Here is a 17,559-nt window from a genome sequence, read left to right on the forward strand (position 1 = left end):
CCCCCCCCCCCCAGAGTCTTTTCCTCATGGTCACCTGTGCCATCTCCTACCTGTGTGTAACAGAAACTTTACTGCCCCTGGCCCAGGCAAAGACCACGATCCCTAGAAGGGGTGTGGTAGACCCAGAGGGCTCTTGAGTTTGTCTCGGAGCTCTTTTGATTTCGTTGCTCATTAGAGAAGAGAAGGCAATTCCTTTGGCATCTCCTCTAGACAGTAGGCATCGGCTCTAGGAAGGTCCTGTAGCAGGTACAGGCCACAGGACTGAAAAGGAAATGCCACCTGCCCGAGACAAAGATGGAAGAGTGGGCAACAGATGCTATACACTGCTAAGTGGGTCAAGTATAGCCAAGAGCTCAATCTTAGCCAAGAGGTCCCTGGCTGGACCACTCTGGCCCTGAACTGGATCCATGTGTAGAATAGGGTATATTTTCATGAATTTCACATAAATAATGGCCCATGTCAAGAGAGATTAAGTGTCCATAGAGCACATGGCTTGTAGGCACCATTATTCTCCAAGCACACTGGCATGTGCAGTTGTACATAGTAGGTGCATAATCTGACCCCACCTATTGTCTCTAAAATGTAGAGTTCTTTTTCTGAGTTATACTTTCTAGCTATGGAACCTACAAACATCTTAGCTCCCTACCTGTGAGGTTCTGGTAGATCACTGTCCTTCCGTATGTCCAGTATAATCAACAAAATCAAGGTTGCACTGTTACTAATACATTTCAGTGTAAGAGACCATCCCTCCAAAAGCATGATATTCTGTGGCCAGACAGAAATACCCACAAGACAGAGTGGAGGGCAGAAATACCCACAAGACAGAGTGGAGGGCAGAAATACTCACAAGCAGAGGGCAGAAATACCCACAAGACAGAGTGGAGGGCAGAAATACCCACAAGACAGAGTGGAGGGCAGAAATACCCACAAGACAGAATGGAGGGCAGAAATACCCACAAGCAGAGGGCAGAAATACCCACAAGACAGAGTGGAGGGCAGAAATACCCACAAGCAGAGTGGAGGGCAGAAATACTCACAAGACAGAGTGGAGGGCAGAAATACCCACAAGCAGAGTGGAGGGTAGTCTACACTAGAAGAGAGGAAGGATCGGCAAGCCCCACACAGAATCCAGGGCACTTCAGAGAGAAGAGTCCTCACTCAGTCTGCGAGAGGCGAGGCCCCAGTCCCTCAGAACCCTCCTGCCACTCAGCCCTGGAAGCCATATGCTTTCTCACAAAGCCACTTCTCTGGGTTGTCAGATGGCCCATTTGCCCTAAGTGTCTCACAGCATTACGAGGATTAAGTGAGAACTGATTTAAATGCACATTGGATAAATAGAAGCTCTGAGAACGAAGCCTTTCATCATCTCTGGAGGGAGAGGAGGGCAGCAAGCTAAGAGCAGAAAGTGAACAAGGGCAAAAGGTGGCAGTGGGTGGTCCCTGACAAACCCAGGGTACCAGGCTGATGTGAACACACACCAGGGCAGTAACTGGCTTTAATTGCTGTTTTAAATCTCACATAATGCCCTCCCTCTCTCTCTCTTTACAGAGATCCCAAAGAGATGGGATGAGAACATGTGAATTCCTTTGCATGGGGAGAATTAAGATCCCACTAAGAGGAGTGGCAGGAACAGGTTCTGGAGGACGAGCAGTGTCACGTAAGCCTTGTTCTCCTCCAGTCCCAGCCCCTGCACTGTGCTTGAGCTCTGTGGGTGCTCAGGGATGTAGTTCCAACCCCTTTTCAAGGAATTCTACATCTACAAGCCAGAGAGGCAGTCAGGGTGACAGCTCTGTCACCTGAGGGGAACCCGAGGTTCCAGGGGGTGAGTAATGCTTGTCTAAATTAGTGCCATCAACAGGGAGTCCATCTCCTCAACTCCTCACTCTATGGGGTTGCTCATACCATGCCATGTCGCAAGATCTGTTTCATCTATTGGGACGAATGGCACAGGACTGCAATCCCAACACTGAGGAGGCCAAAGCATGAGGGCTGATGGAGTTTCAGGCCAACCTGGGCTACAGAGCTGGACCTGTTTCAAACAAAACAAAACTGCTACCATGGCGAGTCTTCACCGCAAGAGGCCATCTTCCCGATGATACTGAAGGGTGAAGTACATCTCTAAGCTCCCTCCCTGTGACTACCTCACCAGACTCTCAAGAGTACTGGTTTACTACAGTTAAGAGGGTTGTGGGAGCTGCAGAAACAACTCAGTGGTTAAGAGTACCTGCTGCTCTTTCAGAGGACCTGGGTTCGATTCCCAGCACCTCCACAGTAGGTTGTGAACTCCAGCTCCAGGGGATCCGAAGCCCTCTTCCTGTCTCCTCAGGCACCGGGCACACACATGGCACACAGACCATGCAGACAAACACTCACACACATAAAATAAATGTAAAACTTTAAAAAAAGATAAGGTTTCTGTGGGGGTTGGAGAGATGACTTAGTGGTTAAGAGCACGGCACTGGCTGCTTTTCCAGAGGACCCTGGTTCAATTCCCAGTACGCACTTGGCAGCTCACAACTGTCTGTGACTCCAGTTCCAGGGGGATCTGACTCCCTTACATAGCCACACATGCAAGCAAAAGACCAAGGCTTATGAAATTAAAAGCAAATCATAAAGAAGAAGAGAACATTTGAGAAGGTTTTTGTATATTCCAAATAGAAATGTTGTAGATTCTCTGGATCTTTTTGCCAAATAAGAACCAACTGGGGTTAAAACCATCAGTTCAATGACTCGACATCATAGCTCCTTAGAAAGGAAGTCAGGGAAGTGGGTGTCTTTGTTTTTTTGTTTTGTTTTGTTTTGTTTTGTTTTTTGCCATGGCTTCTTGCCTACAGACTCAGCTGTCAATCTTGACAGATGACACTGTAGGAGTGAGAGCTGAGGGGAAGCACAAAGTAATTTGTGGTACCGAGAAGCCAGAGTCAGTGAGGGGACTGTGAGGTGTGAGCTTGGAGCAGGCGCTCAAGTTCCAACCAGGGAGAGTGATCAGGGACTCGTGCCTGCTATGTCTTCCCACTGCACATCGAAAGAAAGGGGGGGGGGGCTGGAGAGAGAGCCAAGCCGAGCCGTGTTCAAGGTCAGAGTCACTCTCAAATTCCCTGGCCTGCTCTCACCCCTGGCTATTAACATTTCATGGCACACCTGCTTCCTATGGGATGTTCTATTCTATCTAATAAAACATATCAAGATATAAAGGTCTTGTTGGGAGACTGACACTGTTGCAGGGTGCCTGGCTAATGTGCTTACATGGAGGCAAGCAGGCACCCTGCATCGGCAGCATGTCTGGCAAAAGAAGGAAGAGAAGAAGGTCTGAGAACTCTCCAAAGACATAGCTGGTCAGCAGGGAGGAGGCCTCGAAAATAAATTGTGGTGACTTGTGTCTCTCTCGGCGCAGTTGGGATGGTTCTGGGATGCACATGGGGAATTTTAACAGAATCGACCTCAGGCTTGGCTTCCCTAGCACACTGAGTGGAAGGGTATCCCAGGACCAGAGGGCAGAGCCGAGCATTAGCTCACTCTTCACCGACTGATAGAAAGGAACCCGGGATGGGCCAGCCCTGGTGAGGGAAGCGGGCAAGAGACAAACCAAAGCATAGTGTTCCCGGGGTGGGGAGCCTTCTGGGGTCTCCTGAGCACTGAGAGGAGGAGGTGGAGGTGGGGGAGGAGCAGGAGGAGGAGGAGGAGGAGAAGGAAAGGGAGGAGGAGGAGGAGGAGGAGGAGGAGGAGAAAAGGGAGGAGGAGGAGGAGGAGGAAAGGGAGGAGGAGGAAAGGGAGGAGGAAGAGGAGGAAAGGGAGGAGGAGGAGGAGGAAAGGGAGGAGGAGGAGGAGGAAGAGGAGGAAAGGGAGGAGGAGGAGGAGGAAGAAGACACCAGGATCAGCAGATGCAAAAGAAAACTTCCCCAACCACACAGAGCTTGGGGCTAAAAGAAGCTTCTGACATTGTTTTGAGCCTAGCCTTTAACGACTGAGCCAGCTCTCCAGCTTTACTTCTGACATTGTTTAATCTGACCTTTCACTTGTACGGCCCAGAGTTATTGGCCACAGTTCTGTGGCAGAGCCATGACTAGGAACTAGATTCCTCCACCCCCACCAACGTCCCAGGCCATGGATCTTTCTGCACCTTTCTGCCTCCCCTTACGTCCTTAGCAGTCTCCTGATCAGAGCGAGCAGAGAAAGACACACCCCCTGGAATACTGCGCGCGCACCCTTGAAGATCCCCCCCCAAGTCACCAGCAGCAGCCTTCTCAGGCGAACATACCTTGTGCGAGTAGTGTTGATCCACGATTCTTGCCAACCCGAAGTCCCCAATCTTGAGCACGAGGTCCTCGGTGCTGATGAAGATGTTGGCGGGCTTCAGGTCCCTGTGCAACACGTTGGCAGAGTGGATGTACTTGAGCCCACGGAGCAGCTGGTACATGAACAGTTTGGCGTGCTCCTCGGTCAGCGTACCCTGCTCCAGCAGGCACGCCAGGTCAGTCTCCATGTACTCTTGGACAATATAGGCCACGCTGAACTTGAAGAGCTCGCCCTGCAGGTCACTCCCCTTGGGTCCCAGTACCTCGTACACTTTGACAATGTTGTCGTGGTCCAGGCGCCGGATGATTTTGATCTCTCGGAGCGCGTGCTTCATGCTTCGGGCGTCGCTCAGCACGATCTTCTTCACAGCGACCTTCCGGCAAGCCCTGCTGTCCGTGGCCGACAGCACCAGCCCATTGACCCCAAAGCCTAAGGGTTGGAAGTCAGTGAAGCGCCCACCAAGGTCATACCCGTAGACACTGGCGATGCAGTCACCTTTCTCAGCCATTGTCGCCTCAGTGGTCTGGGGCCGGCTGGAAAATGCAGGGGCAGTCAGGAAAGGCCAAGTTCCAGCTAGTGGCTTCCCCAGCACACCTCATTCTGTCAAATTCTCACAACGGAGGGATGCTTTGGTTCCTGGTGAGGTCACTGCTGCCAGCTGTCAGGGGGACAGGCAGAGGGCTGCAAGAGTCCTTGCTCCCCGATCTGCTTAGGGGGATGGTGCGAAGATTCTTAGCAGCACTTGGAGGGTTTGCCACCAACTCCTGGGCTTCAAGAACCCTCCTGAATGCTTAAAATGGTTCATGCTTCTTCTAGATCCAGCATTATTAGAAAGAAAAGCCCCGAATCATCATCTTCTATCTCCACGGATCTCAGAGTAAAAAGTATGTGGCAACTTTGAATCCTCCCATGCGGCTCAAGTTGTTGCTTTACTTAAGTGGGCCCAGAGCTTAATCGGATCACAGCCTCCCTCTGTGCTCTGAACAGCAAGAGGGGAGGTCCAGTTAATGAATTCTAGACGACGACGCTAAGGGCTTCTTTTTCTTTCTGCCAGTTTATCTTTCTACACGTCCCGTTTAGATTCCAAAACCCCAACCAGTCTGGTGAGTAGGGAGCTGGACAAAGCCACACTCTCTCAGGAGCTCTGCAGTGACATCTGCCGTCCCAAGTCCCCAAAGAACTCAGCTGCCAGGCCAGGACCCTGCAGAGGCTGCGGACAAGAGGACATCCTCCTCCTTCACCCACTTATCCGCGGTGCCTTGACAGAGGATGCTCAGCAAGACGCCTTAGGGCTGCAGTCCCCTTCCCTGTCAAAGAAACAACGCTGGGTAAATTTCCACACTCTGGCTTCCAACACCTTCCCACTTGCATCTTTTGTTAACTAGCCCAAGTGTTATTTGATCTGTCCAGCCAGCTGAAACGCTGCTTGCTCAGGGGATTCCAGCTTTGCTGCTCAGCCTCCCTCATGCTGTGTGCACCAGTGCCCTGGCAGAGGAGAAAGACGGGGTTGATTTGATAAGCCCATCAGATGGTGCGCTTTTATGTCAGTGCCTGCCCCCCCACCCCCTAGGGCTAACACGTGCAGATTGGGGGTGAGAGTCATCCCTTTTGACCTTTGCGAAATTAATCTATTATGCTTTCCAGACACACACACACACACACACACATACACCAGCACTAGCTAGGAATGCTGAGAGTCAAGAAGAACTAGCTATAGTTGAAAATGAGGACTCTGGCATCTTGTTTCCCACGAGGGTCCTTCCCTTATTTTACAAACACCTTTGAATACTTTAAGAAAAAAATTCACCTCAGACTGAGATGGAATAGCATTTGTATTCTTTGCTTTCTGTATAGGTGGCATATACGCACATATAGAACGACAGGAAAGCTCTCCTGTCACTCACAGAAAAGGAGCCATCTGCCCAAAAGCCAGTGCTCTACCCCGGGCCAGCATGGCAAGCCGTATCCTTTTTATGTCAGATCCACTGGGGATCTAACTGTTTAAAGCAGTTGGCCACGTCCGTATTTGACTGTTCTTCTTTGATGGCTGCTAACTCAGATCGAAGGTATAGGACATTAGGTGGTTAGGGAAAAGCTCAGCACGTCCTACTGATCCACTCAGAGCTCTGAAGTAAAGCAACATGGTAACTTCAAGAGTGTGGCACGTTTCCCAAGTGTACAAAGTTCATGGCTACACACAGAGAGAACTTTGTACCCAGCACAGAGGGAATCTGGCCAGGCTCCTTAATTCTTAGTTCCCACCCCATCTATCTGAAGTCTCGTCACAGAGCAGGGCTCCATATGAGTCCACGTTCCCATCTGGACTCTGTTGGACTCTACCGATAATAAATGAAGCAAAGCGACCGTGAGCTTAATGTTCTGAAATTTATAGTATGTGTGCATGAGTGTGTGCATGTGAGTGTGTGATGTGTGTGAGTGTGTATGAATGTCTGTGTATGTGTGTGAGTGTATGAATGTGTGTATGTGAGTGTGCAAGTGAGCATGTGAGAGTGTGTGAATGTGTGTATGAGTGTGTGTGAGAGTGTGAGTGTGTGCGTGAGAGAATGTATATGAGTGTGTATGTGCTCGCATATGAATGTGTGTGTATGAGAGTGAGTGTGTGTGAGCGTCTGTTTTGTTTTGTTTTTTTTGTTTTGTTTTGTTTTGTATTTTCGAGACAGAGTTTCTCTGTGTAACCGTGGCTGTCCTGGAACTCACTGTGTAGACCAGGCTGGCCTCAAACTCAGAAATCCACCTGCCTCTGCCTCCCAAGTGCTGGGATTAAAGGCATGCGCCACCACTGCCCGGCTATGAGCGTCTGTTTTGTATGTGTGTGTGAGGGGCATACAAATGATCAGTTGTATCCCATTGAGGGCTGTGCATTCAGGCACATGTCTGTGTATGTGGAAGCTGTAAGTAGATCCCAGATGCCTTCTTCAGTAGTTTCTCTGCCTTATTCTCTGAGACATGGTCTCTTGCTGTTCCTGGAACTCCCTCCCAGCTCCCCCCAGCCAGCAAGCCCTGGGGCGCCAGTCTCTCTTCCCCTAGCTCTGGGGTTAAAGGCTTTTCTGTGGCTGCTAGGGAGAGCCGACTTGCGACAAGCACATTAGCGAGTGCCATCTTCTGAGCTGTGACACCGCCCCTGCCCTATCCCCTCTGAGGATATCTGAACAAGAAAATTTGCCAAGGCTCTGGGAACATAGTAAGGGCTTGGCTCTACAGATGTCAGCCGTCACAGCCGCTGTCCAGCGGTTCCTCATCTGAACGAGATGGTCTGACTCTTTTGATAGCCTGTCAGACTTACAGCAGTTCCCCTCTGAAGCTTTTATTGGGCCCAGAGGCCAAACAATCACAGACTTAAAAAGATGTCAGACTCGGGAGCAGTCTGAGTGAGCAGTCTGTCCTTCACTGCAGACAGTACTGTCCTCCTAGGATCATGTGACTAAGAGTCACTCAGCCTTTATTGGGTTGGGCCAGGCTTCTAAGTATTCTATTAACCAACTCCATTAGTGACTGACACCTGCTGCATCCTTCCCTCCCAACCCCCTGCCCGCCCGTGTCCCCAAATGCTAAGAGCACGTCTCAGGTGAAGGATTCTGAGACTCTGCTAGCACAGAGATCGACACTGGGCTAAGGGAATACTCTTGGCTTGGGGTGCAGATGCCTGAGCCACTTAGAGAGAGGGAGCTAAGACACACACAGCGCCACAGTTTGTGTGCCAATAAAGTCCTCATAGACATCTAACTCAAGGGGCTCAGCCTGCACGGACACATGAGCGTGCGTGCGTGTGAGCATGCGTGCGTGCTTGCACGCACACACGGCTCACTCTGGAAGCCAGGCCAGATGACTGACTCCAGCTGAGCTGGAGTTTCTTGCAGTTCCGTGGGGTTCTGTCCCCAGGGGTACTGCAGAGGGAGCTAATTACATATATCTCTCTTTGAGGAGAGATACCTAAGCTTCCTCCTCTTGCTAGCTCCTGCTGGGTGGTAAACAGAGATTGAAATGTCTCAAAGGAAGAGTCGTTGGCAATTGGGGGCTGCAATGCGGATAATCTGTGAATAATTAAGAAGGACCTCATTTATTTTTAAATCTTTTCCTCTTCCTGCCCACTGTGGGAGGGGTTATCTTCCCTGTGCCTGCTCTTTCTCGGTGCTCAGCTAGAGGACATAGGGAACATGTCACCTTGGGGAGGTTCTACGCCAGTAGCGCCATCTTCCTCCTGGGTGTCTAAATACACCTTTTTAATTTTTGCCCTGCGTCTTTGATGGTGCCTTTCAGATCCCTTTTTGTGGAAGAGTGTGTCCCCATTTTTCAGCACTTTCCCCAGATGGTAGGCTGTTTCTCCCCATGTATGAGTGCACGGCTCATAGGCTTTTCTTACCATGACCCCTAATCATGCTGACAGAGCCCAGGGCTTGAACTTCAACCTCCTCTGCATCATCTGCCACTCCAACACTAACTACCTCTAAGAAGTTCAACAGCCTATGCAGGTGGACTTCATCGAAGAATTCTGTCCCCACCTGCGTTTCCTGTCACACGTCTGTTCCCAGACTGCTTCTCTTTAGACGTTCCTTTCTCTGGCTCCTCTGTGATATCTGCTGCAAACCCGCTGCCACTTCCCACAGGCTGCTGGCTATGAAGCAACCTCTCTAACAGGTCTCGGTTCACTTCTAGCATGATATGCCAAGAAGCAGGGCTATTCGTCCCCCACAGAGGGGCAGCTGACACTTAGCTACGTCCCTGGGTAGTGGAGAAGGTTCAGCCACAGAGACTAGTCATCTCCATGAGGAGGTGGCAGCCCAGAGCTCCTCAGAATCTCCGATATGACTTCAAACTAAGGACTTGGCATTCACCGTAGGAGACAGAAAGGTTAACCTATTCAGCTGCGCTCAGATGACAGGCAGCAAGACGAATGTGTGTAGTTCCCCCAAGGGCAGCAACATCTCCGGCAGTTTCATAGCAAACACCGTGATAAACACAGAAATGAAAACCGCTAGCCTAGGCCTCCCTCAGAGTGGAATCCCAGTTTCGGTGGCTTTCTCATGGATGGCTTCTCAGAACGAGGGTGACTTATTCTCTCACTACGAAGCCTTTTAACAGATGGAGGTAAACCAGAGGTGAGGTGGCATACGCCACCTGTCCCTTTCTGGGATCCCTGGGGCTCTGGTTTACAAATTGGCTTTGGAAAATCTAAATTTAGATTCACCCCTCTGCCTGCTCAGCGCATCCTAAACCTCATGCTGTTGACTTCAGCAGGAAACAGTCTCCTGCAAGACACTGACATTTCTCAGCTCCCGCCGCCTTCCTTCTCCCAGAACCACCCCAAACCAGTTAATTCTTGGATAGGGCTGTAGGCTGCAAAACGTCAGGTGAAACCATCTGTGTCACACTTGGGGCCTGACTGAGTCCAAGGTTCATGAGTGAGGATCAGTAAGCCATTTCAATAAAGGGCCCAAATCAGGTTTTTGTGTCCAGTCTTCCTTCATGTGATCTGACTTCTCACGGAGGTTCTGCCCAGTGTCACTTCTAGCTGACACTGACTACCTAAGGCCACTATTGCTTTCTGTACATGAACAGAAGCCACATCTGGTTCAGCCAGGGAGAGGCTGTCTCTAACCCAGGCCTCAAAGTCTCAGTACTGTGGACATTTGGGTCCATGTCATTGGCAACCGTTCCTCTCCTGAGCACTGGCCTCTGTCCACTCCATGCCAGAAATATTCTACAATGTCTCCAAACCCTGACCATCAAGTCAGCTCAGCTACTGGTCTACTGGGAAGTTTCACCAGAGACAGATTAGCATTGAAGAGGCCAACTGGTACCTGACTCAGGGTCTCTCATAGGGTATCAATCATGCTTTCCGACATGCCTGAGTCACGTGAAGGCTAGCTAAACTAGTCTCTACCACGATCACCAATGTGATCTACATGGGTCTTGCTCAGAGTCAGCAGCTCACGCCTTGTCTTGTGAGGCAATTATTATTACTATGTGCATATGTGCAGAATGCCATGTGACTGTGGGTACAGTCGTGTCATGGCATACCTGTGAAGGCCTGACAACTTTGTGGCGTTAGTTCTCCCCTTCTGTCTTTCTGTGGAATATGCAGATTGAACGCAGGTTGTCAGACCTGGGTAGCAAGTCCCTTTAGCCACTGAGCCATCGTACCAGCCCCAATGCTAAGGTTAATCCCATCGTGTGCAAATGGGGTTGCCAAGGCTATCTTACACAGTTCCTAAAATCCTAGAGGGCGATTGTGCTTCTCAAACTTAAACAAAAAACCCTGAGTCTAGACAGATGTAACCTGAGGGCAGACATTGACACTGGATGGTCATAGGATCGATTCCTGAAAAATAAGCTTTAAAGAAAAGCTTTCTGAGTTGGAGATCTGGGGGAAAAAAAAAACCTTCCTCCCCAAGGAGCAAGAAACCCTACCTCCTGTCTGAGGACACAACTGTAGAGGAATCAATGTTGACGTAACTGATGTACTGTTGATCTGAGATGCTGTGCCGAAAAGGGAGAAGACCAGACCCAGCACACTAGAAGTGGCAGATGAGCTGCGGTGCCTTTTGACAACCGAGAGTAGCTGAGCCACATCTATGGGTAACCCAAGTGCAGCCTTCTTGTCAAGAGAGATGGTCAAGTCTATGAATGCACTCTAACGGCAGACACTTAGTGTCTCTGGGACACAGCCATACCATCCGTCCTGGGCGGCAGCTTATCAAGTTTCCTTAAGCACATGCTCTTGGTGGCCAGAGAGATGGCTCAGGGGTTAAGAACACTGGGGCTGTTCTTCCAGAGGTCCTGAGTTCAATTCCCAGCAATGACATGGTGGCTCATGACCATCTAGAATGTGATCTGATGCCCCCTTCTGGAATGCAAGTGTACATGCAGATAGAGTACTCATATACATAGAATAAATAAACTAATTAATTAATTTTTTAAAAAAAGACATGCTCCTAGGGACCGGAGAAAGGAGACGAAGACCCTGTTGTCCTTCTTTCTCCAAGTAGGAGTTAATAAAGCAACAGAAGGCTTTAATAAAACGGTTTGCTTGAGGAACGTCAGGCCTGTGGCGAGTGGAGGTGACCGTCCATAAAAGAACAAATTGGAGCCTGCAGGCTTTGCTTACTTCTTTTTCATTAACAATAATACTAATACTAATAATTATTGGTGGTAGTGGTAGGGTTTGTTTGTTTTTTGTTTTTGTTTTTCTTTTTGTTTTTGAGACAAGAGTCTCACTATGTAGCTCTGGCTGTCCTGGAACTTACACCGTGGACTAGGCTGGCTTCGAACTCACAGAAACCCACCTACCTCAGTCTCTCAAGGGCTGAGATTAAAGGTGTATGACATCAAGCCTGCTTCACCCCTTTTCTAGAACACTGTATAACCATCCAGGAGAACAAAGACCTCCTGGGATTTTCAACACACTGAAGTCGCAGGGAGAGAAACGCTGGTTCTTCATGGAAGGTCCATTCCCAACCTGGAGCAGATGAGGAAAGGGGCCAGTCTGGGTTCCCTTGTACTGAGTGTAGGTGCTGGTCTCCATGGAAACAGTGCCAGCAGTACAGGGACACCTGCCCAGTCTGCGACTGGGAACATGGCTTGTTGGGGAGGTGGCGTGTGCTGCAAAGATTCAACTCTGACTTTCGATGACTCCTGCGTTTAACTTTTGTAGTTGAAAGGCAAAACTTCCTGCCTCCTCCCTGAAAAAGGGAGGGGCATCAAGGAGCGGACAAACTGGGGTTACTTTCTTTGGGAGGAGAAGGGATGGCATGGGGTCTTGGGATGTGGCCCAAGCTGTCCTTGAACTCACAATCCCCTGACTTCATCTTGAGCACTTGAGGGACATGCCACCATGTCCAGTCGAAGACGGTAGCTTCCTTCAGAGTCTAACTCGGCACAAAGGTGACTTTGGCAGCTAGTAGGCGAGCTCTGTTTGTGGCTGGCATTGTTTGCTGGGCTATATTCTGATGGGAAACCAGAACATTCAGGTGCTCAGTTTTAGAAGGCAGCGCCTTCCTCTTTAATTCCTCAGGGAGCCCCACTGCCTTTCCTAAGCTGGGAGCTTACTCTCTGTGAGCCCACATGCAACACACAACCCCAGGAAGGAGGGCCAGAGTTTGCACCAGATCTTTCCTAGCAAATTTGGGGGGGCCTATACTAGAATCACATCCTCCTCACCCAGAGCCCAGGTAAGGATGTGCGAAGGCTACGTGACCACAGAATCTGAACTACCTTTTTTTTTTTTTTTTAATGCATCTATGTGCTCCTTTGACTCCAAGCACATGCCAGTGGCAGACGCTGACTGTCAATTCTTACTCTTCTTCCGTTTCCGCTGAACCAGGAGAACCAGAATCTTTCTCAAACAGCATCCCACCGACGCCACCTCCGCCTACTCCTAGAGCTGGAGCTCAGGCATAGCTCTCTGCACCCCGACTACGACCCTGACCGCCTGCTCCCATCGCTGCTATATACCCTCTCTTTATTCCTGGGACCATCTCTGTTTGGCTCCCAGACACCCAGTTCAGCTCATGGAGCACTTAGTGACCGTCCGATAGGCACTGGCATGCTCCCGTGCCTGACTTGACGCTTCACACAGACAGGAGTTGGCACCACCGTCTCTCTAATGAGACCTCACAGCACAGAACATGCCCTGTAAAGGGCGTGTGTGTGAGTGTCTGTGTGCATGTGTCTATGCTCACGCGCGCGCGCGTGTGTGTCTGTCTGTGTGTCTGCACGTGCACGCATGTGTGTGTAAAGGGTGCGTGCGTGTGTGTGCGCGCACGCGTGTGTGTAAAGGATGCGTGTGTGTGTGTGTGTGTGTGTGTAAAGGGTGCGCGTGTGTGCGTGTGTATGTCTGTGTGTGTGCGTGTGTCTGTGTGTGTGCGTGTGAGTGTGTGCGCGCGCGCGTGTGTGTGTGTGTGTGTGTGTGTGTGTGTGTGTGTGGCCTACCACTTCCTGTCAAATCAAAGAGAGAAAAACTGACTTTCTAAGGTCCTAGGGCAAAGCGGCGGAGTCTGGGTCCCAGTACACTCCAGGTTCTGTCAGCGTGGGGCTCCTTGTCCTCCTTGCTTGAGTCACTTGGGAATGGACTTGGGGACTTTTCCTAAGCAAATCTCTCCAGTCTTGAATTCCGTTTATCAGCCTTATAAGATGCCCCTTTAAAAAAATTTATTTTTAGATTTCATTTTACGTGTATGAGTGTTTTGCCCAAGGTTATGTACATACAGCCATACATGCCTGGTGCCCTCGGAAGTCAGAAGGTTGCATGGGATTCCCTGGAACTGAACCCGAATCTTCTGCGAGAACAAGTGTTCTTAGCCACAACCGTGAGTCCTCTTCTCTTCTGCCCTCTGAGACCCCCTGCAATCTGTCAGCCACATTCTGCTCTCTCTGCCTCATCCTTAGACACCCTTATCATCCCTGTTGTCAGGAAGCTTTCCCTTCCACTTCCTCTGACACTTCTCATGCCCCCCCTCAAGTCTAAGCTTTAACATCTCCCCCACACCCCCACCCCGCGCCCGCCCGCAGTAGTCTAGCTATCTGCTCAGGCTGTGTGGCCATCACCCTGTCTCAAGTCAGCTTTCTCTCTGTTTCAGCTTTAATAGCTGGTGTCAGTGTTGTCTGGGAGCTTGGGGGGGGTGGGGTAGGAGCATCCTGAGAGGCATCGTGCCCCACGGTTAATTCAAGCCTCCTCCCTTCCCACAGGGGACACAGGCGAATGTCTCAGACCTTACCCGAGTCACTTGCTGGACCTGGTGGTGCCTTTAAGTTTCACAGATGTCCCGCCAGTCACATACTTGCTGCCCAGCTAATGCATGCATGCAGCCGCCCGCTCTTCCCCTGGAGCCTAATCATTTACAGGTGTGCGCTCGGAGGCCAAAGGAAATGTTCCTAGAGCGGAGGAAGCGTTCCTTTCCCCAGCAACCACGTCTGCCCGTCCACAAGTGACCGCAGTGGCATCTTGACAGCTTGAGTAAGAGAGCAGCAATTTGTAGGCCATTCCAGGATCTCACTGCTGAGTAAATCTGGGGGCTGGGAGCCAGGAGGCCTGGATTCTAGGGCAGTGCTACCTGGGAGCTCTCCACAGCTAGGGTCTGACTTTTGTGGGAAGGGAAACAACCACTTGCCCTGCCAATTCACAAGAAGAATAAAGGCCATCGGCGGACAGACTTCTCCAAGAAAAATGCACCAGTCAGAAGCACAATCAGTCTATTGAGTCTCAGACCTTCCATAGTAACTCACACTGGACTCCAGGGTCAGAGGTACCCTTTCTTGTGACGTGGTCTTATCGCAACACCCCTCTAATACCAGAGGCCTAGGCAAAAAGTGAGTAGCTGCCCCATGAGCCACTGGGCTTGCTTCCAGCCTCTTCTGGGAGTTGGGGGTTGGGGGGAGAGAATAGATGGAGGACCCTAAAGGGATCTCCAGATTACCTCACCTGCATCTTTCTCCCAGCATGCACAGAGACACCCAGCTGGGGCAGGGCAGGGGAAAAGGAGTCTACTGGTAAGCTTGTCCACACCGCCTGTGTCCACACCGCCTGTACCCACACCGCCTGTACCCTGCCACCACACATCCAACAGCCACTCTCCTGTCCTTCTCTGTGAGCATCTCCTTCATGGAAAAGGTTGTTTTTTTGCTTTTTTGTTTTTTGTTTTTGTTTTGGTTTGGTTTGGTTTTTTGGTTTTTCGAGACAGGGTTTCTCTGAGTAGCCCTGGCTGTCCTGGAACTCACTCTGTAGTCCAGGCTGGCCTCAAACTCAGAAATCCACCTACCTCTGCCTCCCAAGTGCTGGCATTAAAGGCATGCGCCACCAGTGCCCGGCCCATGGAAAAGGTTTTAAAACTAGAAGAGCCACAACTGTGTGTCAGAGAAAGCTGGACAGGGACGTGAACCTGAGCAAGGTCTGTCTCATTATGCCTCTTGCTCTATCAGGAGACGCTAGGGGACATCACAGAGTCCTTCATGGTCTAGGAATGTGGTTACTGAGGATCACTCCACGCCACGCAGTTCAAGGAGAAGTTGGAGTTGAGGAGAACACAGATGCAGGTCTAAGTGGGGTGACTGGGAGGGGATCTCAGGCTTGAACCTCTAGAGCGGAGAGTGAGAATAGAGGCTATTTGGAAATAAAGCAGGAGAGAGGGGCGGGACACACAGCAGGAGATGCAGAGGGTGGTGGGGCTCATGGGAGGATCCCACTGATTCTACCTACGTTTCCATTGGAAGAAGAAAAGAATGTTCTCTACCCTGCTGCTGTCATGGTGACAAGACCTGGTATAAGTAGATCCCATATTGAGAGATACTCTAGCCCTGAGGCTCTCTGGGTCACAGCCCTGTGAGGGAACCACATGGCCAGGGCAGAGGCCTTGGGCAGAGGCAGACAAAGATAGAATTCCAAGCTGAGAGGGGCTCCAGGCCAGCAGTTCTCGACCCATGGGGTCATGACCCCTTTGGAAAACCTCTGTCTCCAAAAATACTTACATTACAATTCGTAACTAGCAAAGTTACAGTTATGCAGTGGCAATGAAAGTAATTTTATGGCTGGGGGAGTCACCACGACATGAAGATCTGTATTAAAGGGGCACAGCATTAGGAAGGTTGAGTGCCTGGGCCCAGGCACTAAGATAGTCCTGTGTTTACTCCCAGGCACCTTTGCTACCCACTCAAGGGAACAGGGGGACATTTGGCCCCTGGAACCAGAGGGAATGTGAGCTTGTATTTCCGCCCACGTTCAAAATCCTATTGGCAGTTTTAGCTTCAGAACTAGAATCAATCTGCATCATTAGCAAAAAGAAAATTATTTACCTAGTGGTAAAATAGACCCCGGTTCTAAAAGCAGGCTTGGGGGGGAGGGGTTGTGTGGGAGCTGATGTGGGGGGTGTGTGAGAATGAGATTGTGTGTAGCAGCAGGTGGTATAGGGCTGTGGGTCCAGAGCACAGAACGTGAGTGTTCTGATGGGAGGAGATGGTTAGCTGTGGACTCCTGGTAACTGTGTACTCTCTTGGGCATCACCTGCAGGCAGGATGTCTGTCCAACAGCACAGTTAGGAGGCCACTGAAGCAAATCCAAACCTAGAGGGCAGAGCCACCCTGAGCGGTTCCCACTTTCTCTTTTCTTCTCTCTGGCTATCAGATCACACACCGACAAACTCAGGATGCTAAATTCAGGTTGTTCCCGAGACTGAAGACCAACGGTCCCCTCAGACTGGCTTTTCTATCCTCCCTCTTCAGATGCAGCCATGGGCACAAGAAACCGCGCAGTTCGTGAACCTCTGAGTGAGCTCTCCACACAAATGGCTTTTTGTTCAATTCTCCTGGAAGTCTCAGCTCTTTTATTGTCTGCTAACCCCACAGATACCAATAAAAGTAAAACAAAAACAGATTTGCAAAGCAACTTTCCACTGTCCAAAGCACTTGCCCGTCGTACTATTTAATATTTAATATTTTCATACAATATTTATTTAGCAGCCCTGTGTTCCAGGCAGCGGGAATTCAGGTGCAAATAAAGCAGGGACGGTCCTTAGCCCCCATGAAACTTACAGTTCAGAGGGTGGAGAGGCTGATGTGACACAAAGGTGGGCTAGAGCTCATGTCTGATTGGAAGGTGCACAAAGCTGAGAGACGAGGTAAGAAGAGGACCAATTACTTTGGGGGACAATGGCAGACTTCCTGAGGAGGTGACATTTAAGTCTAGGCTGAGAGGTGGAGGCACTTGGGGCAGGATGTTAGTATCATGACCTTGAGAAGTCAGTCAGTTGGACAGCTGGAGGAATGGAGAAGTCTGGTGGGATGGATCTTGACAGCCATCGGTGGATAAATGGCGCCAGGGAGAAGGTCAGCCTGGGGTGTGAGGACCTACTATTTGATTGTTTCTTGTCTGGGAAAGAGGAGGTGTGATGCACCCGGAAACTCTGGGGAAAGAGGCCATTGGAGGACCCGTGGGCAGCCCTTGCCTGAGCCTCTGTGGTTTCAACCCATCTTACAGATAGAGAAACTGAGGCTCGAGTCCATACAGCTGGAAAGGGGTGGAACAGTCTGCTGACCCTTAACAACAAGGCCCCAACTACTCGGCTACTAAATGAATTAAATGTCCCAGTTTCTAGGAGCTGTCCTGCCGGCCAAATGATGTTCCCAATGACACATCCAGCTTGTGAACGGGTCAGTTCCTGTGCCTTCAACAGGAGACTACTCTCTTCCTACCATTCCCATTCGTGAAACTGGGACAACAATCAGATTTTAAATAGAGAGGTAATTGGCTACCAC

The 17,559-nt window shown here is 50.3% G+C and overlaps 1 protein-coding gene across 4 annotated transcripts in view; it reads right to left on the reverse strand.

The window, feature by feature from the left end:
- Mapk4 (mitogen-activated protein kinase 4) overlaps positions 1-17,559 on the reverse strand; it is a 152,401-nt gene that overhangs the window by 45,969 nt on the left and 88,873 nt on the right. For all 4 annotated transcript variants that reach the window (XM_031366015.1, XM_031366018.1, XM_031366017.1 and 1 more), the window contains exon 2: positions 4,259-5,603. In XM_031366015.1, coding sequence (XP_031221875.1) covers positions 4,259-4,804 — 546 coding nt within the window. In that variant the 5' untranslated portion in view covers positions 4,805-5,603. The remainder of the gene's footprint in view (positions 1-4,258; positions 5,604-17,559) is intronic.

The sequence above is a fragment of the Mastomys coucha genome, unplaced genomic scaffold, assembly GCF_008632895.1.
Source record: "Mastomys coucha isolate ucsf_1 unplaced genomic scaffold, UCSF_Mcou_1 pScaffold13, whole genome shotgun sequence".
In the NCBI taxonomy this organism is placed as follows: Eukaryota; Metazoa; Chordata; class Mammalia; order Rodentia; family Muridae; genus Mastomys; species Mastomys coucha.